Source organism: Dasypus novemcinctus, chromosome 3, assembly GCF_030445035.2.
Source record: "Dasypus novemcinctus isolate mDasNov1 chromosome 3, mDasNov1.1.hap2, whole genome shotgun sequence".
Lineage (NCBI taxonomy): Eukaryota > Metazoa > Chordata > Mammalia > Cingulata > Dasypodidae > Dasypus > Dasypus novemcinctus.
The window spans coordinates 361142-386050 of record NC_080675.1 but is presented as its reverse complement, the minus strand read 5'-3'; the positions used below and the strand labels follow the sequence as shown (position 1 = coordinate 386050).

Here is a 24909-nt window from a genome sequence, read left to right as displayed (position 1 = left end):
CCCTTACTGGTCCCACCCCCTCCCAAACCTGCCTGGAAGGAATGCCCCTCCCCAGAGACCAACCCCCCCCTTTGGCTCCAGCCAGCAACCTAGACGTTCCAGACGCCTCTTTCTCCTGCCCCCCACCTGATTCCAAAGCACCATCCACCTCGGTCCATTCGGCCGCCTCCTCGCCCCCTCACGCGTGGCGTTAGCTGGGCCACTCGCCTTTGAACGCGGCTCCACTCCCGTTAAACCGAACAGCGCGCACGCAGCGGGAGGGAAAACGAGGCCCTTTTCCAGCCTTGCCTGCCCCCTCCCCACCGCGAGCCCCCCCACGCGGCCCCCGCAGCCGGCCTCTCAGGGCTGCCTCCAGCCTGCCCACCCGGCCGCAGCGCAGGGCGGCCCGACCCAAGAGCGGGGCCAGCGTGGCGGCCCACGCGTCTCCCCCCGGCCCTCGGCGCAAGGCCCCGGAGGGGCGCTGAGGCAGGAAACAGGCTCCGGGACGTGCCCGCGTCCCGGCGGGGGCTGGGCGGCCAGGGGTGAGGGGCAGGGGCGCAGCGGCGGGGGTGGGGGCGCAGGCCCGGGCAGCGCGGGACGCCGGGCAGGACTTACCGTGAGCGCGTGAGGGTGCGGGCGCGCGGGAGGGGGACCCCCCGGGGGGTGCGGGCGCGCGGGGGCGTGGGGAGGACGGGCGCGCGGCGCGGGGGCGGGCGCGGAAAGGCCCCATCGGGGGCGCGCGGGGCCGCGGGAGGCCCACCCGGGCGGCGCGGGGCGCGAGCGGGGCGCGGCGGCGGGCGCGGGGTCGGGTAACGGCCCGCGCGGTGGGCGGCGGCGCCCGAGGCCCCTCCCCGCCGCCGCTCCTCCTCTTCCTCTCCCGCCCGCGCCGCGGCCCTCCCGTCCCTGCGCGGCCTCGGCGGCCTCGGCGGCGGCGGCGGCGGCGGAGCAGCGCGGCCCCTTTAAACCGCCCGCCGCGGCCCCGCGCGCCCCCGCACCGAGCCTCCATTTTCCGGCCGCGCCGCGCCCGAGCCTCCCGGCCCCGCCGCCGCCGGCCCGGACATGGCCGCCAACATGTACAGGGTCGGAGGTAAGGCCCGCGCCGCCGGCCTTTCTCCGCCAGCGCCGGGCAGGCCGCGCGCCCGGCCTCGCCGCGCCCGCGCCCCGCCGCGCCCCCGCCCCGGGGCCCGCCGCGGCGCCGTCGCTGCCCGGCTGCTCCTCCGCGGCCCGGCCGCACGCGCCCCCGCGCCCGCGCCCCCGCCCCGCAGGGACCCCCACCCCCTGCCCGCCCCGCTCGCGGGCTCTTCTGAGACGCCTGGGCCCCGCCACCCATCCCTGCCCCGGCGGCGTTCACCCCACCCCGACACGGCCCCCGGGGGGTGGCGGCCGCGGAGCAGGGCACTCGCGAGGCGGGGGCTCTGCCCACCTGTTGGGGCCCGGTGTGGGTGGCCGTTGGCAGAGCCGCCGCGGAGGCGGGGGAGGGGGAGCTCTGGGGAGGGGGCTGGGCCTGCGCGGGTGGGGGAGCTGCTGCCCAGAGCAGGGAGCACGTGGCCTGGAGAGGCCGCTCCTGGAGCAGGAATTTCGGGGCTGCTGGGGCCCTGCGGTCCCCACCTGGGCCTTGAGGGGCGGCCCCCCTTCTTCCTCCGGGGGTCCTCCCACAGCGTGGACGTCCTCAGGATGGCCCCCACTCGGGGTCCTCGGCGGCCGGTGTCATCGAGACGGGAATCACGTCTCCAGTCCCCCAAAACTTGCCACCACCCTGCAAACCCCAGCCCGTCGGGGCCCTTGGCCTGGACTGCGGAGGGCCCCTCCGTGGCCTGGCAGGGGTGTCCAGGCTCTTGTGGCCTTGGGCCCTGCCCTAGCTCGGGGAGGGGCCCAGAGGTGCCTGCTTCCTGGGGGCCGAGGACCCTCGGTGGCTGCTTCCGCAGAGGCAGCGGCCCACCCTGTCCCAGCCCGCAGCTGCGCGCCTCGGGGAGCTGGGGTCTGTCTCCACACACTGCCCCTTCCTTCGGTGTCCAGCACCGTGGCCTCGTGCGGGTCACGATGGGCATCGCAGGGAGAGGCGTGTGTGGGCCCGGGGCAGGGCCTTGGGGTGCAGTGTCTCCATCCTGCGAGGCCTCTGGAATGGGGCGCACCCGCTGGGTGCTGCTGGCCCGCTGTGGACTGTCCTGGGTGGGACGATGCCGTGCAGGAGGCGCTGGGTTGCATTGAGCCCTCGCATCTGGCACCTTTGCTCCTTGCCAGGTCCCTGAGTGCCCCCCAGCACAGGTGGGGCAGGGGCCGGGGTACAGTGTCCCGTGAGGAGGGGCTGACCAGGGGTCACTCTGGAGGACTTGCCTCAGACACCTGCCAGGGGATGCCTTCGCCTGCCCGTTGCTCCTCGACTCTAGATACACGAGGCAGACCCTGCGACTGGGCCCTGCGGGCGACACCCCCACCTGTGCCCCCACGGCCTCCGCCCTGGGCTGGCGCCTTCAGCACGTGCAGCCCCCCGTCGGCTCCTCCCGACAGCGACCTCTCCCCAGGGCCAAGTGGACCCCAGGTCCTCTGGCTCCCACCAGCCCCCGAGTTCGGGCCTGCAGTTTCTGGCACACTTGGCTTCCAGGGGAGGCACCGAGGATGCGGGAGGCGCAGGCTGGCACTCCCTGCCTGGGCCACCAGCCGCCCCCACGCCCTGCCGGCCCTCCCTGGCTACCGGGTGCTGGCGCGCCCATGGCGCAGAAGGCCCCTGGGAGGTGCCTGGCGGACAAGAGGTGTCCAGTGGGCTTCACTTGGCCTGGGGTATCAGGCAGGGTCTAGGAGGGGCAGGATGTGGCTTCAGGAGTGGGAGCGGCCACTGGCTCGTGTACCCCGCAGTATGCAGGCCTGCCAGCTCCTGGGCCTCAGTTTCCCCACGGCACAGACAGGGATGGCCACCACTGTGCCCTCATCCTGGGTCCGTGGTGGGTGTCCCCCCGACGTCCAGGGAAGCACCACCAGCCTTCACCCTCTCCTGGGCAGTGCTGCCTCTGGGGCTCCTGCCCACTCCCCTCTTCTCGTCCCCCAGCCCCTGTTCATTCTCCGGGCTGCAGGCTCCCAGGGTGACTGGACAGTGCCGTGGGTGCCAGAGGTCTGCGTGGCCTGGGGCTCCGCTTTCCCTCTAGGGAGGAGGCTCTGTCCGGCCTGGCTCTGTCGTAGAGACGTGTGTGGACGCTTGGCTTGTGCCCCTGCCTCAGCTGTGCTGGGAGGTGCTGGGGGATGCACCCCTTCCCCAGCCTTGTTGGGGGGACGCACCCCTCCCCCAGTCTTGCTGGGGGGACGTGCCCCTCCCCTGGCCTTCTTGGGGGGACGCACCCCTCCACCGGTCTTGCTGGGAGGATGCACCTCTCCCCCGGCCTCGTTGGGGGGATGCGCCCCTCCCCCAGTTTTGCTGGGGGCTGAACCCCTCCCCCCCGGTCTTGCTGGGGGGACGCACCCCTCCCCTGGTCATGCTGGGGGCCGGGCCCCTCCCCTGGGGCTTGCTGGGGTCTCCTGGCTGCTCCGGGGGGTTTGGCCGCCACCTGGCCTAAGGAGCGGCCAGCAGGGGACCCGCTCCGGGAGGGGCTCACTCCTTGTCTCCCCTCAGGAAAGGAAACATTCAGAGGCAGCGACCTCCCGGGGAGCGCGGTCCGGCCCTGGGGTCAGCACACAGGGCCCGTGCCCTTCGGGTCTGAAGCATGCGCTGCCCTGGCGCCCTGGGCCCCCCGGCAGCCCACTCCCCGAGTACTGCAAGGGTCTGGATGGGCCAGGGTTGGCGGCTGGGTGGGGGCGGCCTGGGTAGCCGCCCGGCCAGGGATGGGCCCTTCTGTGGGCAGCTGGCTGGTGGCCGGCCCCTGGGGCCCTGGCTTCTGGGCTGCTGCGCTGAGTGTCGTGGCTGCGTTTACCGCGGGACGTTAGGTAACGTTTCAGAAAGGGAAAGCGAGGGCAGCCCTGCAGCACCGCTGGTCCCAGGCAGCACCCGTTTCTCCCCAAGTGTTTTCTCTTTCCTTCGTTGCTGGAAGTTACCCTTCCGTTTTTTAAATAAAATCGGTTCTTTTTTTTTTTTTCCTTTTGTACTTTAAAAGATGCCAAAAAACGCCATAACTGCCCAGGAGCTTTGATGCTGAGAGCCTGCCCAGTGCCTGCCCTCTCCTGGTGCACTGTTTTACATACTTGAGGTTGTACGTCATGTCAGTTTTGCGTTCTGCTTTATTTACTTATATCGTGAGCGTTTTCTTAGAGGTGTTTCTATCATATATATATATATATATATATATACACACATATTTTTTTTTCCCTTCACTTAAAATGCTTTGGACTAGATAAGATATTTACACGGCTGGAAATTCCTAACTTGTGAAGAGCCGCAGACCTCCAGTGCGGCCGCCCCGGCTTCGGTGGGCGCTGGATCTCGCACCTCTGCCTGAGCGGGTGGCTGCACGGCATCGCTGGCCGGGTGCTGAGCACATCAGCCCAAAGCTGGCGCTTTCTCCACCCGTGCTGGTTTTTTATTGTGGTAAAATACACAATTGATCCCTCTTAAAGTGGACAGTTCAGCGGCATCGAGCGCCTTGCGATGCTTAGCCACCACGGCCTCTCTCATCCCCCAAAAGGAAGCCCCGTGCCCACTCAGTCCTTCCCAGCCCCTGCCCAGCCTCTGGAGACCACCCGTCCACTGTCTCCGGATCTGCCTGTTTTGGCTGCTCCCGAGGGCTGGCTCAGCCAGCGGCGCTCACTCACGGCTCTGGAGGCGGCACGTCTCGGCCGCGTTGCAGGTGCTGCCCGGGGTGGCTGGAGCTCACCTCGTCCATCTGTCAGTCGGCTCTTGGGTTGTTTCCACCTTTGGCAATTGAGCATAAAGCCGCTGTGGAAGCTGGAGCGGCCCAAGCCCGTTTGCCATCCTTGTGGTGTACCCCTGGCACGTGGTGTACCCCTGGAGGGGGCTGCTGGGCCGTAGGTGCTTAACCCTTTCCTTTTCTTTTCCCTTTTATTTTTTGGGGAAGGTACCAGGCATTGAACCCAGGACCTTGAACACGCGAAGCAGGCGCTCAGCCATGGAGCTGCGTTTGCTCCCAGCCCTTTTTTTTAATCCCACCCCCCATCGCCTGGGCTCGTCTGCTCTCTGTCTGTTCTTCTGTGTCTGCTTGTCTTCTCTTCTCAGTCGTCTCTTTAGGAGGCACCGGAAACTGACCCTGGGACCTTCCACTGTGGGAGAGAGGCCCTCAATTGCCTGCGCCGCCTCAGCTCCCCGGTTTGTTGTGTCTCTCAGTGTCTCTCTTCTGTGTCTCTTTTTTGTTGCATCCTCTTGTCGCGTCAGCTCTCCGCTCGGGCCAGCTCACCTTCACCAGGAGGCCCCAGGAACCGAACCTGGGACCTCCCTTATGGTAGGCAGGAGCCCAATTGCTTGAGCCACATCCGCTCCCCCTCCCTTTTTTTTTTTTTTAAAGAAATACTCGTGCAGTTTGTTTTCTGCGCTATCTGGAAGTAGGGCACATGCAGCGTGCTGCTGCTGTGCTCAGCACCCTCCGCTTGTCTCAGGCTTTGGTCGTCGGCAGTGGGCGTTCCAGCCCTGGTGGCCTCTACAGGGGTCAGTCTGGGAAAGTCATACTTTCCAAAGAAGTTATCTGTGTCATCTAGCTGTTTTTTTAAGGTCACTTGCATAAAGGGGTGGAGAGAAGCCTCTTAGGATTTTAGTTCCTCTGTGCCAGTGGTCACCTTACCACGGCTTGCGTATGCCTGTGCGTTCTCCTCTCTTTCTTGATTCTGTGGCTGATGATTAGCTTCTTTTGTTGACATCTTCTAAGAACCAGGGCTTTGTTATTTGACCTCCTGTTTTTTTCTTTTCTGTTACATTTAACCTTTTGAGGAACGACTGAAGGGTTTTACTGGCGGGCGAGGCTCTGGTCGCTGTCCTCGCCAGCACTGGCTGTGTCCGCCTTCTGGTTCCGGCCGCCTGGTGGGCGCGGTCGTGCCGGCATTTCCCAGCGTCTTCTCGCGGGCTGGGTGGCCCTTGGTTCACCTTTGGAGAAATGTCTGCAGGTCCCTTGGCTGGTTCTTGATCCTCACAGGCTGTGGGTCAGACTGTGGTGGTCTGGGGACCTCCGTTTACCTGCCTCCTGTTGCCTTTGCTCTCGGTCTCCGCCTGAGACCCCTTTGCAGATCCAAGGCCGCGAAGGGGAGCGTGTGCCCACGGCCTGCCCCAGGGGCCGCGCTCGCGTTCTTAGGGCTCTGGGCTGCGCGGGGCCGCCCTGCCAGCCACCTGTCCTCCGCTCGAGCCTCTTGCTGTGGCGCCTGTTGGGACGGTGTGGTCTGACTGATGGACGCTCCTAGAAGTGACCGTCGCTGTGTGGCTTCTGAGTGGGTGTCCACACTGGCCCTGGGCTTCTGAACCCTCTCTGCGTAAGAGCTGCTTGGGGCTCTCGAGTCCTCCCGGAGGGCGGCGGGCAGCCATGGGCCTGAGAGCTGGGTCTGCTTTGGGCCTTCCCCGTTCTTTTTAGAGGAAAACGTGGCTGTTAGGGTCTTGTATTAAAAAGAAGACAGTCGCCCAGGGATGTTGGCATCCACAGTCCCAAGAAGCAAATGTCCAGCCTCCGGAACCGCTCCTGCCTGTGGGCAGCCTTTTCACTTCACCCTGCTCCGTCCCACCTGCTGTCAGGGCGAGGCCCACCCGTGCCCCCGAGCGGTGGCCCTGCCTTGGGCAAGGAGCAGGCAGGGCCCCATGGGGCGGTGGGCGTGGGTGGGAGGTGGGCAGTGGGCAGTGGGCCTGAGGGTGAGGACAGGAGGGGCCAGTGCCCACAGCTTGCAGAGGACACCCAGATTTAGCAGGAAGAAACAGGCACCTGTGCACCCTGTGGGCATTGCTCACGTGAGAAAAGGCCCGTGTTTAGCTGGGATTTGGACTCCGCCAGGGCCCTCTTGTCTGTGGCAGTGCTGGGTTTGCAGGGAAGGCTGTGTCCTGGGGGTGATTCTGGCCAGGGGCACAGGGGCTTCTCTGGGTTCTGTGCCCACGTGCTGCCCCATCTGTCTTTGCCCCCACGCCTTCCGTGGCAGGCCTGGCCGGGCATGGACGCAGGGCCCGTGGACCACCCTGTTCCCAGCCTGCTGCTGGCACCCACCGGAGTGGGTAGGAGGTGCTCAGGGTGTGGGTCCTGGCAAACGGGGCCGAGGGGGATGGGCTGTGCAGGGGTGGCTGCGAAGGCACCCGTGTCCCCTGCAGGCAGGGTCCCTCGCCGCTCTCTGGGCCCTCCTTCCGTGTGTCGAGCTGAGCCACACTTACTGAAATCCACCGTTGGATGGACAGTCACATAGCCCCACTCTGGAGAGGTTACCCCATCCTCCCGCGGGCCTTTGTGCTGCTTTGCAGTTAGCCCGTGTTGGCGCACCCAGCTCGCGGCAGCCACCCACCCGTTTTCCGCTCCTGCAGCCTTTTCCAGGATGCCCTGTGAACGGGACACAGCCCGTAGCCGCTGAGCGTGCCGCCCGCCTCGGCGTCCTCCGGGCCCGCCGCGAGACTGCACCACGCTTGGCCACTAGTGGACGGGCGTTCAGGTTGTTCCAGTTTGGGGGTCAGTGAATAAAGCTGCTGTGGACGTGTGTGCTCAGTTTTTTTTATGGACATGTGTTTTCATTTCTCTTGGGTGAAAATACCAAGTATTGGGATTGCTAGTTTGGTTGGTAAGGATGTATTTAACTTGATGAGAAAATTGCCGTCCAGTATGGCTGCACCGTTTTGTATTCCCGCCAGAAATGTATGAGTTCTCGTTATTCTGCGTTCTCATTAGCACGATAGTGTCAATTTTTTGTTTCGTAGACATCCCACTGGTGTGGGCCATCTCGTTTGGCTCCTTTGTCTGCTCATTGTTTTTGCTCGTTGTCTTTCTTTTTCCCTTTAGGAGGCACTGGAACCAAACCCAGGACCTCCCGTGTGGGAGGCAGGCGCCCAACTGCTTGAGCCACATCTGCTCCTTGCTTGTTTTTGCTTGTTTTCTGCTCATTGTTTTTTCTTGTTGTCTGCTTGTTATTTTTTACTCATCTGCTCGTTGCTTGTTTGTCTTCTTTAGGAGGCAGTGGTAACCAAACCTGGGACCTCCTGTGTGGAGGCGGGCTCCCGGCTGCTTGAGGCACATCACTCCCCTCGTTTGGGTTTTAATTTGCCTCTCTCTAATGACAGAGTGATGCTGAGCGTCCTTCTTGTGTTTTTTTTGTCATCCTTGTATCTTTGGTGAAACATCTGCTCAAATCTCTTGCCTGTTTTTAAAATTGAATTTGCTTAAGACGTCTTTTTATATTTTGGTTACCAGTCTTTTATCAAATAAGTATTTTGCAAATTTTTCCCTCTGCCTGTGACTTGTCTTTTCATTTTCATAATGGTATTTTTTGAAGAGTTTAAGTTTTCATTTCTGTGAAATCCAATTTATCTGTTTTTCTTCTATAATTTGCATTTTGTATATTTAGGAAATTTGCCTAAGCCAAGGTGACAAGATTTTCTCCTGTTTTATTTTAGAATTACAGTTTTGAATTTCCTTTTTTTTAACCTATTTATAATTTTTTTTATTGAACTATATCGTTCATACATGAACACACATAAACAGTAAGTGTATAGTAAAGATTGTGAACTTACAAAATAAACATAACACCACACGGGTCTCATACATTACCCCTCCACCAACTCTTTGCATTGGTGTGAAACATTTGTTACAAACTATGCAAGAGCATTGTCAAAATATTACAACCAACTATATTCCTTATCTTTTATTTGGTGTATTTTTCCCCTAACCCGTAATATTTTTTTTTAATGTATTTTTGTTACAGATATTGCAAACTTGGAAAACAATCATACAGATGTGTAGATTTCCCATACAACTCCACAGCTGGTGGAACATTTGTTACAGATGATGAGATAGTATCATCAGACTATTACCACCAATCATGGACCATGGCATACTGGATTTCCTTTTAAGTTTATGATTCAAGTTAGTTTTGTACAAAGTGAGAGCTAAAGGTTAAGATTCTCTTTAGTTTGCAAGTGCATGTCCAGCCGTCCCAGTACTGTTTCTTAAAGACAGTGTGCGCCTCCACTCACTCGCCTTGGCACCTTTGTCAGCTCAGTTTGCCATTACATGCTTGGTCTTCGTGTTTGTACTTTGGCCAGTGCAAGCTGTCTTGATTACCATGGCTTTATGATAAGTCTTGAAATCAGGGCTGGTAAATCTCCAATGTTGTCCTTTTTCAGAATGGTTTTGGCTATTCTAGTTTCTTGACTTTCCCAGATAAGTTTAGAATTGGCTTGCCAATTTCTACAAAAAAGGGGAGAATGGACCTCTTAGCAGTATTGTCTTCTAATCCAGAGACTGGCAAACTATGGCCCCATGCCTGTTGCGTGTGACTCATGAGCTAAGAATGGCTTTTCCATTTTGAAATGGTTGAGAAAAATATCAAAAGAAGAACAGTACTTTACAACATGTGCAGGTTATATGAAATTCAAATTCCGTTGTCCATAAATCTAGTTTTATTGGCTCTGGGCTGTGCTGACTCTTCTCTAGCGTGCTGCTGCTTTGCAGCTGCGGCTGGAGACAGGTGGCGTGGACTGCCCCTCAGGGCCCCAACACAGCTCATGCCTGTTGCCTGTGCTGCCACACCTTGACGTTGTATTTATGTTTGGTTTTTTTTTTGAAGATTTATTTATTTTTTAATTCCCCCCCTCCCCCGGTTGTCTGTTCTCTGTGTCTATTTGCTGCGTCTTGTTTCTTTGTCCGCTTCTGTTGTCCTCAGCGGCACGGGAAGTGTGGGCGGCACCATTCCTGGGCAGGCTGCACTTTCTTTCGCGCTGGGCGGCTCTCCTTACGGGTGCACTCCTTACGCGTGGGGCTCCCCTACGTGGGGGACACCCCTGCGTGGCAGGGCACTCCTTGCACGCATCAGCACTGTGCATGGGCCAGCTCCACACAGGTCAAGGAGGCCCGGGGTTTGAACCGCGGACCTCCCATGTGGTAGACAGACGCCCTAACCAGTGGGCCAAGTCCGTTTCCCTGTATTTATGTTTTTATTACCAGTGTATACCCATCGGGTAAAAACAGGAATTGCAGAGAAAAGTAGACTTTGGGTGTTTTACTTCTAAGACATGGTGTGTAAGGTGACAAAGCATTGTTAGCTGTTGACACTTAGCAGTGCTGAAGGCGTACGTTATGTGCTGACATGCCAGACCAAGCATTATTTCTTACTGTTATAAGAAGATAACAGTAAGAAGAGCTAGAAAAATCTAAGATGGAATATTTCAGCACAGCAAAATTTCCTCTCAAAAATAAAAAATGAGAATAAGGCTGCAAAATAAGTTTCTGAGTGACTCATTTATTAGCCAAGCAAAGGAAACCGTTTACCATTGTGTGGTAATTAAATCGTGATTGGTTGCAGCAACCAAAGAAATATGCCCACAGAAAATGAACTTGTTTAAGACGATTAGCCTTTGAGAGCGAATAGTTGCTTGAATAGTTGACACTATTGGCGTCAGTAATCAATTAAACAACAAAGCAGATGATTTTGAGTGTTTCTTTCTTGGCTCTCTGAGTCGACAGATATCCCCAGTACCACTCAGTTGTTTGTTTAGGCCGTCAGTACTGAGTTTGAAGTCTAAAGAATGAGCCTCTGTGAATAGGCTGCGGAACACTCATAGGCAAGAATATTTTCAAAGAAGTTGGGAAAATACAGACGTTGTGCAGCCTGAGACGGATCTGCTAAGATGCTACGTGGGGTGGTGGCCACGTGCGTGGAGCTGACTCTGGAAGGTGCCCCAGCTGCCTGCGTGGCTGAGCCTGCGGTCAGCAGTGAACTTTGCACTCTGGCCTTCACAAGGGCCCAGACTCTGGGTTTTTGTCAGAAATTCTGGGGCTGAAGACCTTGACCTGCCCCACGAGGAGCAGTTTGATTGCTTCTTAGCAGTGATAGTTTATGGTGTCTTGAACTCTGGAGCGAAATTGAGATTTTCCGGAGTAGGAGCCACACTCAGCTGCCATTGTGAAACGCTGGATGACTTTGGAACTTACCTTTGCTGCATATTTGATAAGGTTCCTTAATGGACTAATCCTAAAATTACAATACAGAATTGCTTATTGGCAAAACATAGAATGTGGCAAATTCGTTTTGCAGGCCTCGATGCTGCTTGAATCCCAGGCTGTCAAGCTGTGTCACAGCCTCACTGTCCAGAGTTCAGACGGGAAGCGGGATCTCCATTCCCATGCTAATTTGCAGCGGGCACGTTTTCTGAGTTCAAACTACAGTTCCAGTGGTGTTTTTTTTTTTGGCATCTGATGCAAGTACAAAGGATATTTCTGTATTTTAAAGTCTATTTAATTGCACTTGAGTGTCCACCAAACCGTCTGTTGGAAGTGATTGATCTGCACTGTGATGACGACAACGTCCGCGGGGCTGAGACCACCGTCAGGCTCGATGAGTTGCTGGAAGGACTTAGAGAGCTCGGAGCTTACTAACCATCCCAGGCTATAGTTTATTACAGAGAGAAAATACAGACCAAGAACTACTGGTGTGGAGCCCAGGCGAGTCCAGGGCTCTGTGGGGACGGGCCTGCCTCGGGGCGCTGTGCGGGGGTCCTGGCTGGCCTTCAGCTCCTCCTCCAGCCCCGTCCCCCCCGGAAGCCTTGTGAGCACAGCCTGGCAGCGGCCCAGGCGAGCAGAGGTCGGCGGGATGGTCCAGGGGTCAGAGGTGACCTGCTGGGTGCAGGTCAAGGCTGACCTCCCTGTGGACTGTTCAGGATGTGGCCAAGCCAACCTGCAGAGTTAACCCTTCCCTGCCCTCACGCTAAAAGGAAGATGTCGGAAGACTCTTGTTCTGTAAACACGTCAAGCGAGGGGTGTGCTCAGACGTGCGCGTGGCGGCTGCACCAGTGCTTGGCAGGGTCTCTGGACAGACGTTGGAGGGTGGGCGCCTGCAGCCCTGCCAGGGACCAGCCTGGCCGGTGAGCGCTGGAAAGTGATTGATGCAGCAAAATGTTGTTACCTGAAAAAGAACTCAACTCTTCTCATTAGTACATCGATGTTTTGAAAAATTGTAACCAATTATTTTATTTTTAATCTCATCAGTAAAAACTTCATGGAAAGACTTTCCTCTCGGCATATTAGCACTTACATAGTAGCCTTAATTTAGCCTCTTGGCCCACAAAACCTAAAATATTTACTCTGTGGCCCTTGAAAGAAAAAATAGGCAGCCCTGTGTTCAAACCTATGACTAATATATGACCAATATATGACCATATATTTAGGTCCTTGATGCTCCTCAACAGTGTTTGTGGTTTTCAGCATACAGGTCTTTGATATAATTTGATAGGTTTACAGTAAGGTATTTAATCTTGTTTGGTGCTATTGTAAAAGATACTTCTTAAAATTTTAATACTCAAGTATTTAGTAGTATGGAAGTATTTTTTACTGTGGTGAAATATATACTACATGAAATTTCCCTTTTTTAATGTTATTAGAGCAGTTATAGGTTTATAGGAAAATCATGCAAAAATTACAGAGTTGCTATTTATGCCCCACTGGCCCAGACCCCTGCCTTTCCCCTGGACATTTTGCATTAGTGTGGTGTCTTTGTTAAAACTGATTACATAGTATTATTATAACTATATTAGTAACTATATAGTAAGTGTAAGTTGTTAATGTAAAGTATGTATACTGTATCGTAATGTATATTTCCTAAGAACAAGGGTATTCACTTATGGAACCACCTAACTATAGTGTATTAGTCAGCAAAAGGGCTGCTGATACAAAGTACCAGAAATCTGCTGGCTTTTATAAAGGATATTTATTTGGGGTAAAGGCTTACAGTTAGACCCTAAGGAGTCCACTCGAAGTACCGTAAGAGGTACTTCCTGTCCAAATGTCTGTTGCCACGTGTTGGAGCAAGGTGGCGGCATGTCTGCGAGCGTCCAGCCTTCCTCTTTCCTCTTAAGGCCGGGTGGGCCCCGCTTCTGCAATCTCAGCTGTAGGCTGGAGGGCTCGCCTCTTCCCAGGCCTGCTCAGCTGCGCAGGGCTCCGGTCTTTTCAGCTGCAAACTAGCAGGTGAATGGCTGGTCGCCTTCCGGGGCCTCTGCCAAGGCTACGGGGCTCTCTTTTCCTCTCTTTTTTCCTGTGTTCTCCTTGAGTGAGTCTGCTTATGTACCCCACCAAGAGGGTGGGGACTCAACCCTGCGTGCCCTAAGGACATGGTCTAACCAAAGTCCTAATCTTTTTTTTTTAAAGATTTGGTTTTTTTTTTATTTCTCTTCCCTCCCCCCTCCCCCTGTTGTCTGCTCTGTGTCCATTCGCTGTGTTACTTCTGTGACCGCGTCTATCCTTATCAGTGCCACCAGGAATCTGTGTCTCTTTTTGTTGCGTCATTTTGTGTCAGCTCTCTGTGTGTGCAACGCCATTCCTGGGCAGGCTGCACTTTCTTTCACGCTGGGCGGCTCTCCTTACAGGGCGCACTCCTTGCGCGTGGGGCTCCCCTATGCGGGGACACCCCTGTGTGGCAGGGCGCTCCTTGCCCACATCAGCACTGCACATGGGCCAGCTCCACACGGGTCAAGGAGAACTGGGGCTTGAACCGTGGACCTCCCATGGAGTAGACGGACACCCTAACCACAGGGCCAAGTCTGCTTCCCAAAAGTCCTCATCTTAACATAATCAAGTTAACCTGAAACCTTTGACTTTATTAAAGTCAAAGGTGTCACGTCCAGAGGAACAGACCAGTTTATAAACATAATCTATATTCTTTTTTTGAAATTCATAAATAATATTAAACTGCCATATAAGTCAAATAGGGAGAAAAAGCTGCTACAAATCAAAGGTTCTGTAATACAGAATTTTATGTTACTTAATTGTGACACTTTGAGATTATTTTATGAATCCCCCAAAGAGGAGGATTATGTTCACAAAGGAATCTGCTGCTCTGCGTGGGACCCCCTTGGACTGCACTGGGTTCAGCTGAGTTGTCTTTGGTTCATTACCTGCCAAGGTGAGGGTTTTAGGTTTGGCTGCGTCGGCGCCCCTCGCTCCAGAGGAGGCAGGGAGAGCGAGCCCTGTCCTTGGTCCCGGGGGGGGGCGGGACAGGGCGGTGGGGAGGTGAGGCGTTCACCTGGTCGTTCACAGCTGATGTCCGGAAGAGACCAGAGCAGCTGAGGCTGACAGAGGGCCTGGAAGCACTGAGCACCGAGCCCTGCGCAGCCTGCGCTGTGCCTGGGAAGAGCTGGGCCCCGAGCCTCAGGGAAGGGCTGAGGGGAGCAGGCCCGCCATCTTGCTCCAGCACGTGGCCGCGGACTTTGGGGAGAAAGCCACCCCTCACTGGTATTGGGCTTTCCACGGCCCTTGGACTTTAAGCTTTTACCCCAAATAAATACCCTCAATAAAAGCCAACAGATTGCTGGTACTTTGCATTGCACCCCCTTTGGCAAACTCATATGCCTAAGTTGTTAATTTGTTCTTACAGCTTTGAGTTACTGTCTAGTTCCTTTAATTTCAACCTTAAAGATCTTTCTTGAAGGCAGGTCTTCTGGTAACAGACTCTCTCAGCTTTTGTTTATGTGTAAATGTCTTAATTCCACCTTCATTTTTGAAAGATGATTTTGCTGGATATAGAATTCTTGGTCGACAGTTCTTTTCTTGGAGGACTTTAAATATACCATCCCACCGTCTTCTGGCCTCCATGGCTTCTGATGAGAAACACATTGTTAATCTTATTGGGGATCCTGGTATATGACAAATTGCCTTTCTTGCTGCTTTCAAAGTCCTTCCTAGGATTGTGGTCAATAGTACAAATAGAAAAATGTTCTGTGAACTAGAATAAATGTATGTCAGTATGACAGGGTGGTCAGTATATGGTGATACACGAGAAAAATAAGATTAATCTAACTTGTGGACTGTAGTTAACAGCAGTCCTGTAGTACTCTTGCATCAGTGTCAAAGAAGGAATGACATCAACACTCAGGTCAGTAATGGGGGTACGGGTTTTTTCTTTTGGGCTAAGGAAGACATTCAGAAGTTTACTGAGGTGATGACTGCACAGCTCTGAAATTGAGAGCTGCAGGTGTCTGCTTTGGAGTGTCCAAGGCATGGGCTGTAACAGTGAGCCATGTGGTGGAAGGTGGACTGTGGTTACAGGACAAGTAGGAGAGTTCTCTTGTGAACTTTCACAGATGTATGACACTAATACATGGTGTTAATAATAGGGGGTGGTTTGGGAAAAGTGTACCAAATGTAGCTGTGGACCATAGCTAGTGGTAATGCTTTGGTGACGTTCTTTCATCGTCTGTTCTGCAGCAGTGCGTGGTGTGGTGGAGTGGCGTACGGGCTTCTGCACTCCGTGCATGGGTATTTTAAGCTCCCCAGCTTCTCTTCTAAGTAGGTAAATCTCCCCGTGAGTTTTGCATTTGGGTGTTGACTGTTCTGCGCTAACGTGTCTTGGTTTGGTCACGTGGAGCCTGTCCTGCTTGGAGTTTGTTGAGCTTCCTGGATGTGCATCTTGCTTTTCGTCAGGTTGGGAAGTTTGGGTCATTGTTTCTTCAGCTGCGGTCTCTGCCCCTTTCTCTCTCCGCTCCTGGGCTCAGTGGTACACCAGTCGGTGCGCGGTGTCCCACGTCCCTCAGGCTCTGTTCCTTTGCTTTGTCCTCGGTCATTTTATCTTTGCTGCTCTTCACACAGTAGCTTCAGTTGTCTGCAAGTTTGCCAGTCCTTTATTTTTCCTGTTCAGATTTGCTGTTGAAACTCTAATGCATCTTCGTTTCAAATACTGTGCTTTGCAACTCTGAAATTTGTCTGGTTCCTTTTTATGATTTCCATTTCTGTTTTGTTCAGTCAATATTTTCCTACTTTTCTTTAGTCTCTTACATATGGATCCCTTTAGCTCACTGAACATGTTTAAGACAATTGATTTAAAGTCTTTGACTACAGGGGTGGCGGACTTGGCCCAGTGGTTGGGGCGTCCGTCTACCACATGGAAGGTCTGCGGTTCAAACCCCGGGCCTCCTTGACCCGTGTGGAGCTGGCCCATGCGCAGTGCTAACGCGTGCAAGGAGTGCCCTGCCACGCAGGGGTGTCCCCCACGTAGGGGAGCCCCACGCGCAAGGAGTGCTCCCTGTAAGGAGAGTTGCCCAGTGCAAAAGAAAGTGCAGCCTGCCCAGGAATGGCGCTGCACACACGGAGAGCTGACACAGCAAGATGATGCAACAAAAAGAAACACAGATTCCTGTGCCGCTGACAACAGAAGCAGACACGGAAGACGCAGCAAATAGACACAGAGAACAGACAACTGGGGTGGGTCGGGGGAAGGGGAGAAAAATAAATCTTTATTAAAAAAAACTCTGACTAATTGCTAATGTGTGAGCTTCCTCAGGGATGCTTTCTGGCAAGTTCTTTTTTTCCTGTTTCTTTGTGTGTGTGGTAGTTTTTGATTGAGACCTGCACATTCTGACTTATGGTGCACTACCTCTGGAAGCTGGTTCTCCTGCTCCTCGGGACTGCCAAGTGTTTTTTGTTGTTGAAGGCTGGCACTGTCCATCCATGACTTTTCCAACCTGTTTTTGCTCCCAAATGGGGAGTCACAGAGAAAAGAGAGAAAACAGGGTACTGCCTCTAGGACTCCTCTGCCTGAGGGGGTGGGACCAGCCGTGCTCAGCACTGGCCCCAGCCCCTGAAGAGGCTGATGGAGGGCATTGGTCAGCAGACAGGCCTCACGTCCCAGGAGCCTGCACAGCCCCTCTCACCCTGTGCGGTGGTCCCAGGAGCCGAGCTGTGGTCCCCGCGGCCAGCCTTGCGGTGGAGGCTGGTGGGAGGCACTGCGTGGCGGGGAACACTCCCCAGTGCTCACCACCGTTCACCAGCCCCCTCCCGCTCTTCCTGGGGTGCTGCCCGTGCTCCCCCAGATCCCGGGGTTCAAGGCGGGTGGTTGGACAGCCCCTGCCGCGGCAAGAGCCCTGGGGAGCACTGACGCTGGCTTCCCCCTCCACCACCTTGCTGGATGCGGACGTCTTTTTGGTGGTTCTCTGCTTTCAGCACGTCGGCCATGTCCTCCCGTGGCACCAGGGCGCGCGGTAGTCGCTGCTGGCCGTCGGTCTCAGAGCTGCTCGGCTGGCGGTGTCTCCTCGAGCACGCCTGTGTACTGCCCCCAATCGCCTCTGCGAGAGGTCTCCGTCCCTGAGCCACGCCCACCGCGAAGGGCACCGATCTTCAGAGACCCCACCCAGGACAGGGCCAGGAGTGGACGGGCCCCTCCACTCTCCCCTTCTCAGGTCAGCGGAGCTGCAGCTCCACTCCCGGTGGTGGTTCGTGGCTTCTCTTCTTCACCAGTCTGGTTAGAGACTTATCGGTTTATTGATATTTTAATAAACTAGCTACTGGTTCCCTTGATTTTTCTCTTTTTGTTTCACTCTTGTTGTTTTTCACTTGCTCTTACCTTGACTTCCCTTCCTTCCTTCCATCTAGGTGTGTGGTTCTCTGTGGCTTTGGATGCATGCAGCCAGAGCCGCCGTCGTCATAGGGAGCGGCGCGGCCTGGCGCCTCCTGCCCCCGCAGCCGCCAAGCTGCCTTCTGCTGTCTGCGTGGCAGGGCGGATCTTGGGTGCCGTCCGCACGTGTGCTCCGGGACTCCGCACTGCTGTAGCCGTGGGGCCTGCGTTGCATGGGTGACCTGTAGCTTGTTGAGCTGTTCCCACTCAAGGGACACTTGGGTTGTTTTCAGTTTTTTGGTGGTTGCAAAGATTTGTTTTGGGTTTGTGTTGCTGCTTGTCTAGTTTCTTAGAGTGAATGAAGCGTTAGAGTGAGACTTTTTTTAATAGCTGCGATGAGATATAATTTGCAGTTATGAAGCTCACCTGTTTTGAGTGCATTTCCACAGGCCACGGTCGGCCTGAGAACTCTTACCCCCTCGCCAGTCGACGGCCACTTCCTGCGGGCTTTTGTGTTGTGCTGTGGCCGCCAGGCCTGCACGCTGCTTTCGCCCTGCCTTTTGGGTTTCTCCAGCGGCTCGTCTGAGGTAGGGGTCACGTGTCGCGGGGTCCCTCTTAGCTCGTCTGAGGTAGGGGTCACGTGTCGCGGGGTCCCTCTTAGCTCGTCTGAGGTAGGGGTCACGTGTCGCGGGGTCCCTCTCAGCTCGTCTGAGGTAGGGGTCACGTGTCGCGGGGTCCCTCTTAGCTCGTCTGAGGTAGGGGTCACGTGTCGCGGGGTCCCTCTTAGCTCGTCTGAGGTAGGTTCACGTGTCGCGGGGTCCCTCTCAGCTCGTCTGAGTAGGTTCACGTGTCGCGGGGTCCCTCTTAGCTCGTCTGAGGTAGGGGTCACGTGTCGCGGGGTCCCTCTTAGCTCGTCTGAGGTAGGTTCACGTGTCGCGGGTCCCTCTTAGCTCGTCTGAGGTAGGGGTCACGTGTCGCGGGGTCCCTCTCAGCTCGTCTGAGGTAGGTTCACGTGTCGTGGGGTCCCTCTTAGCTCGTCTGAGGTAGGGGTCACGTGTCGCGGGGTCCCTCTCAGCTCGTCTGAGGTAGGTTCACGTGTCGCGGGGTCCCTCTCAGCTCGTCTGAGGTAGGTTCACGTGTCGCGGGGTCCCTCTTAGCTCGTCTGAGGTAGGGGTCACGTGTCGCGGGGTCCCTCTTAGCTCGTCTGAGGTAGGGGTCACGTGTCGCGGGGTCCCTCTTAGCTCGTCTGAGGTAGGGGTCACGTGTCGCGGGGTCCCTCTCAGCTCGTCTGAGGTAGGGGTCACGTGTCGCGGGGTCCCTCTTAGCTCGTCTGAGGTAGGGGTCACGTGTCGCGGGGTCCCTCTTAGCTCGTCTGAGGTAGGTTCACGTGTCGCGGGGTCCCTCTCAGCTCGTCTGAGGTAGGTTTCACGTGTCGCGGGGTCCCTCTTAGCTCGTCTGAGGTAGGGGTCACGTGTCGCGGGGTCCCTCTTAGCTCGTCTGAGGTAGGTTCACGTGTTGCGGGGTCCCTCTTAGCTCGTCTGAGGTAGGGGTCACGTGTCGCGGGGTCCCTCTCAGCTCGTCTGAGGTAGGTTCACGTGTCGTGGGGTCCCTCTTAGCTCGTCTGAGGTAGGGGTCACGTGTCGCGGGGTCCCTCTCAGCTCGTCTGAGGTAGGTTCACGTGTCGCGGGGTCCCTCTCAGCTCGTCTGAGGTAGGTTCACGTGTCGCGGGGTCCCTCTTAGCTCGTCTGAGGTAGGGGTCACGTGTCGCGGGGTCCCTCTTAGCTCGTCTGAGGTAGGGGTCACGTGTCGCGGGGTCCCTCTCAGCTCGTCTGAGGTAGGTTCACGTGTCGCGGGGTCTCTCTCAGCTCGTCTGAGGTAGGGGTCACGTGTCGCGGGGTCCCTCTCAGCTCGTCTGAGGTAGGTTCACGTGTCGTGGGGTCCCTCTTAGCTCGTCTGAGGTAGGGGTCACGTGTTGCGGGGTCCCTCTCAGCTCGTCTGAGGTAGGGGTCACGTGTCGCGGGGTCCCTCTTAGCTCGTCTGAGTTAGGGGTCACGTGTCGCGGGGTCCCTCTGCTCGTCTGAGGTAGGGGTCACGTGTCGCGGGGTCCCTCTCAGCTCGTCTGAGGTAGGGGTCACGTGTCGCGGGGTCCCTCTTAGCTCGTCTGAGGTAGGTTCACGTGTCGCGGGGTCCCTCTCAGCTCGTCTGAGGTAGGGGTCACGTGTCGCGGGGTCCCTCTCAGCTCGTCTGAGGTAGGGGTCACGTGTCGCGGGGTCCCTCTTAGCTCGTCTGAGGTAGGGGTCACGTGTCGCGGGGTCCCTCTCAGCTCGTCTGAGGTAGGTTCACGTGTCGCGGGGTCCCTCTCAGCTCGTCTGAGGTAGGGGTCACGTGTCGCGGGGTCCCTCTCAGCTCGTCTGAGGTAGGGGTCACGTGTCGCGGGGTCCCTCTCAGCTCGTCTGAGGTAGGGGTCACGTGTCGCGGGGTCCCTCTCAGCTCGTCTGAGGTAGGGGTCACGTGTCGCGGGGTCCCTCTTAGCTCGTCTGAGGTAGGTTCACGTGTCGCGGGGTCCCTCTCAGCTCGTCTGAGGTAGGGGTCACGTGTCGCGGGGTCCCTCTCAGCTCGTCTGAGGTAGGGGTCACGTGTCGCGGGTCCCTCTTAGCTCGTCTGAGGTAGGGGTCACGTGTCGCGGGGTCCCTCTTAGCTCGTCTGAGGTAGGTTCACGTGTCGCGGGGTCCCTCTCAGCTCGTCTGAGGTAGGGGTCACGTGTCGCGGGGTCCCTCTCAGCTCGTCTGAGGTAGGGGTCACGTGTCGCGGGGTCCCTCTCAGCTCGTCTGAGGTAGGGGTCACGTGTCGCGGGGTCCCTCTCAGCTCGTCTGAGGTAGGTTCACGTGTCGCGGGGTCCCTCTCAGCTCGTCTGAGGTAGGTTCACGTGTCGCGGGGTCCCTCTTAGCTCGTCTGAGGTAGGGGTCACGTGTCGCGGGGTCCCTCTCAGCTCGTCTGAGGTAGGGGTCACGTGTCGCGGGGTCCCTCTTAGCTCGTCTGAGGTAGGGGTCACGTGTCGCGGGGGTCCCTCTTAGCTCGTCTGAGGTAGGGGTCACGTGTCGCGGGGTCCCTCTCAGCTCGTCTGAGGTAGGGGTCACGTGTCGCGGGGTCCCTCTCAGCTCGTCTGAGGTAGGGGTCACGTGTCGCGGGGTCCCTCTCAGCTCGTCTGAGGTAGGTTCACGTGTCGCGGGGTCCCTCTTAGCTCGTCTGAGGTAGGGGTCACGTGTCGCGGGGTCCCTCTTAGCTCGTCTGAGGTAGGGGTCACGTGTCGCGGGGTCCCTCTCAGCTCGTCTGAGGTAGGTTCACGTGTCGCGGGGTCCCTCTCAGCTCGTCTGAGGTAGGGGTCACGTGTCGCGGGGTCCCTCTCAGCTCGTCTGAGGTAGGGGTCACGTGTCGCGGGGTCCCTCTTAGCTCGTCTGAGGTAGGGGTCACGTGTCGCGGGGTCCCTCTTAGCTCGTCTGAGGTAGGTTCACGTGTCGCGGGGTCCCTCTCAGCTCGTCTGAGGTAGGGGTCACGTGTCGCGGGGTCCCTCTCAGCTCGTCTGAGGTAGGGGTCACGTGTCGCGGGGTCCCTCTTAGCTGTCTGAGGTAGGGGTCACGTGTCGCGGGGTCCCTCTCAGCTCGTCTGAGGTAGGTTCACGTGTCGCGGGGGTCCCTCTCAGCTCGTCTGAGGTAGGTTCACGTGTCGCGGGGTCCCTCTTAGCTCGTCTGAGGTAGGGGTCACGTGTCGCGGGGTCCCTCTTAGCTCGTCTGAGGTAGGGGTCACGTGTCGCGGGGTCCCTCTCAGCTCGTCTGAGGTAGGTTCACGTGTCGCGGGGTCCCTCTCAGCTCGTCTGAGGTAGGGGTCACGTGTCGCGGGGTCCCTCTCAGCTCGTCTGAGGTAGGTTCACGTGTCGCGGGGTCCCTCTTAGCTCGTCTGAGGTAGGGGTCACGTGTCGCGGGGTCCCTCTTAGCTCGTCTGAGGTAGGTTCACGTGTCGCGGGGTCCCTCTCAGCTCGTCTGAGGTAGGGGTCACGTGTCGCGGGGTCCCTCTTAGCTCGTCTGAGGTAGGTTCACGTGTCGCGGGTCCCTCTTAGCTCGTCTGAGGTAGGGGTCACGTGTCGCGGGGTCCCTCTCAGCTCGTCTGAGGTAGGGGTCACGTGTCGCGGGGTCCCTCTCAGCTCGTCTGAGGTAGGTTCACATGTCGCTGGGTCCCTCTTAGGGCGTGGAGAACATTCTTGGACCCGCACGGTCTCCCCACCGCAGCAGGAGACCCTCACCCCTGGTGCACGGCCCATTCCCCCCGCTCTCCCCTGGCGCCTCTGACGGGCGCTTTCTCCTCGAGTTCCCCTCTCTTGACTTGGAGGTGAGTTACCTGGCAGAGCATGGCTTGTCCTGCCCTCTCGTGCCCCCGAGGTGTCTCCAGGGCCCCGCCGTGGGGGGCACCCTCCCACGTGGCTCCCTAGGCCTGGTCGTGCTCCTTGTGTTTGCGCCGCCGCCGCCGCCCGTCGGGGGCGTTTCTGCCTCTGGCTGGTGTGGGCAGGGCTGCGGTGAGGCCGCGGCCGCGCTTCTGTGTGGCCGGGGGCTCCACTTCTCTTGGGCACGCGCTCCCTGTGCCCTCCGTGGCCTGAGGGTCTGCCAGGCTTTTCCAGAGCCGCTGGACCGTTTCCAGTCCCACCGGTGCTGCACGACGGGTCCGGTTCCTCCACGTACTCAACAGCACTTGCTGTTAGCTCATCTTTTGATTCGAGTCACCCTAGTGGGTGCACGTGTTTCGTGGCACCTCTCTGTGGTTTTGATTTCCGTTTCCCTAATGCAGATGATGTTGATCATCTCTCTCTGTGCTTACTGGCCATTTGTCTATCCTCTCAGGAGAAGTTTATATTCAAATTTGTTGTCCATTTTAAAATTGGGTTATCTGTCTTTCTGTGACTCGGTGCGAAGAATTCTTTATATATTCAAGGTATGTCTCTTTTTTTTAAGATTTTTATTTATTTCTCCCCCCCCCCCCCCCGTTATCTGTTCTCCGTATCCATTCGCTATGTGTTCTTCTGTGTCCGTTTGTATCTTGTGGCACAGGAAATCTGTGTCTCTTTTTGTTGCGTCATCTTGTTGAGTCAGCTCTCCCTGTGTGCGGCACCATTCCTGGGCAGGCTGCGCTTTTTTCACTCTGGGCGGCTCTCCTTACGGGGCTCACTCCTTGCACGTGGGGCTCCCCTACATGGGGGACACCCCTGTGAGGCACAGCACTCCTTGCGTGCATCAGCACTGCACGTGGGCCAGCTCATCACACGGGTCAGGAGGCCCGGGGTTTGAACCCTGGACCTCCCATGTGGTAGGTGGACGCTCTGTCCATTGAGCCAAATCCACTTCCCGTTATGTCTCTTATTAGTTATATGATTTGCAAATATTTTCTCCCACTCTGTGGGTTTTCGTTCTACTTGTTGTTTATAGCACAAAAATTTTAAATTTTACTTGTGTTCTTGATGTCATATTTAAGAATCTATTGTGAAGTCCAAGGTCATGAAGATTTAGTCCTGTTTTCTTGTAACATAGGGATTTTGTATTTTTATACCTTTTTTTAGCTCTTACATTTTGGTCTTTGTCCTTTTTCTTTTTTAAGAGGTGCTGGGGATTGAACCTGGGACCTTGCACATGGGAAGCAGGTGCTCCACCACGTGAGCTGCATCCGCTCCCCTTTAGGGGTCCATGGTCTCCCCTCCGGTGTGGCTCGCCAGCTGTCCCAGCACCGTTGGCTGAAGGGGCTGCTCTGCTCTGCTCCACCAAGGTGGTCAGGCGCCTTGGTTCTGGTCAGTTGCCGTAAATCTGAGTGTTTATTCCATTGTTCCAGTACCACACTTCCTTGATTACTCTCTCGTATGGTTTTATAGGATAAATGTGATCTTCTTAAAGGTAGTTTTGATGATCCGGTCCCTATGCGGTTCCAGGTGAATTTTAGGATCAGCCTGCAGGTGTGTGCCCCTGGGTGTGTCCCTGGTGTGTGCCTCCGTGTGTGCCCCTGGGTGTGCACTGCGGGGTGTGTGCCTGGGTGTGTGCCGCGGGGTGTGTCCCCCCGGGTGTGTATCCCGGGGTGTGTCCCGTGGGTGTGCGGCCGTGGGTGTGTGTCCCAGGGTGTGTGCAGAGGGTGTGTGCCATGGGTATGTGTCCCTGGGTGTGCCCCTGGGTGTGCACTGCGGGGTGTGTGCCTGGGTGTGTGCCGCGGGGTGTGTCCCCCCGGGTGTGTATCCCGGGGTGTGTCCCGTGGGTGTGCGGCCGTGGGTGTGTGTCCCCGGGTGTGTGCAGAGGGTGTGTGCCATGGGTATGTGTCCCTGAGTGTGCCCCTGGGTGTGCACTGCGGGGTGTGTGCCTCCGTGTGTGCCACGGGGTGTGTCCCCCCGGGTGTGTATCCGGGGTGTGTCCCGTGGGTGTGCGGCGTGGGTGTGTGTCCCAGGGTGTGTGCAGCGGGTGTATGCCATGGTTATGTGTCCCTGGGTGTGCCCCTGGGTGTGTGCCCCTGGGTGTGCACTGCAGGGTGTGTGTCCCAGGGTGTGTGCGGCAGGCATGCTCCCCTGGGTGTGCCCCTGGGTGTGTGCCCTGGGTGTGTGCCCCTGGGTGTGCACTGCGGGGTGTGTCCCAGGGTGTGTGCAGCGGGCGTGCTCCCCTGGGTGTGCCCTGGGGTGTGTGCAGTGGGTGTGCGTGCCCCTGGCAAGAGGGTGCTACGAGCCCCACCTGTGCCCTGTGCCCAGACAAGCCGTGCAGGTCTCGTCCAGGGCGCCAGGTCAGTCCACTGCCCCTCGCACCCTTGGGCTGAGAGGCGCCTCTGGGCCTGGAGGGTCACTCGGCCTCATCGTCCTGCTGGGCCTTCGTCCTGGTCTTTCAGGCTCACCCCCCCCATGCTCCTCTCCCAGGGTCCCCTCCGTCTCGGGTTGCGTCCCTCTCGGTCTCCCTTGGGGACGGGGCCTCCTGTGGTGTGGGGTCACCACTGGCCCAAAGCATGGCCTCGCCCGCCCCGGAGCTGCACAGCGGGACCCTGGGCTCTTGGCTCGGCCAGGAGGCCTGACCAGCCGGGGCGGGGCTGCCGGGCGGTTCGCGGGGTTCTGGGTGAGCCTCCACGGGGGCCCTGGTGGGGAAACCCTGGGCTCTCCCCCCTGCACCCCGTGCCCTGCCCCGCCCCGCTCCTGCTCTGGCCTCCGTGGTGCGCTGGTCACTGCGCGGGTCGGTGCCCCGCCCCCCAAGGCAGGGTCCTGGAGGGCGCGTTCCCGCAGGTCCACTGGCATCAGGACGCGGGGGCCTGGGGGTGCCCTGCACCCCGCCTGGCATCAGTCCCATCTCTGCCCCCTCCCAGTCCTCCTTCCCAGCGCCGGCCAGTCCCGACTTTGTGACTTCCGTGGCCCGTCACTGGGTGTGAGCCCGAGGTGGGCTGCACCCTCCTCCTCCCTCCTGTCCCACCTCCCAGGACCAAGGGCAGGTCTGGGAGTGGGCGGGCAGTTGGCCA

General features: G+C 57.5%; 1 protein-coding gene across 1 annotated transcript in view; it reads left to right on the top strand.

The window, feature by feature from the left end:
- The first annotated feature begins 1038 nt into the window (after window positions 1–1038).
- The window catches only part of MTA1 (metastasis associated 1), a 47992-nt gene continuing 24121 nt past the window's right edge, over window positions 1039–24909 (top strand). The window contains 1 exon segment of the mRNA XM_058294903.1: window positions 1039–1066. Coding sequence (XP_058150886.1) covers window positions 1039–1066 — 28 coding nt within the window.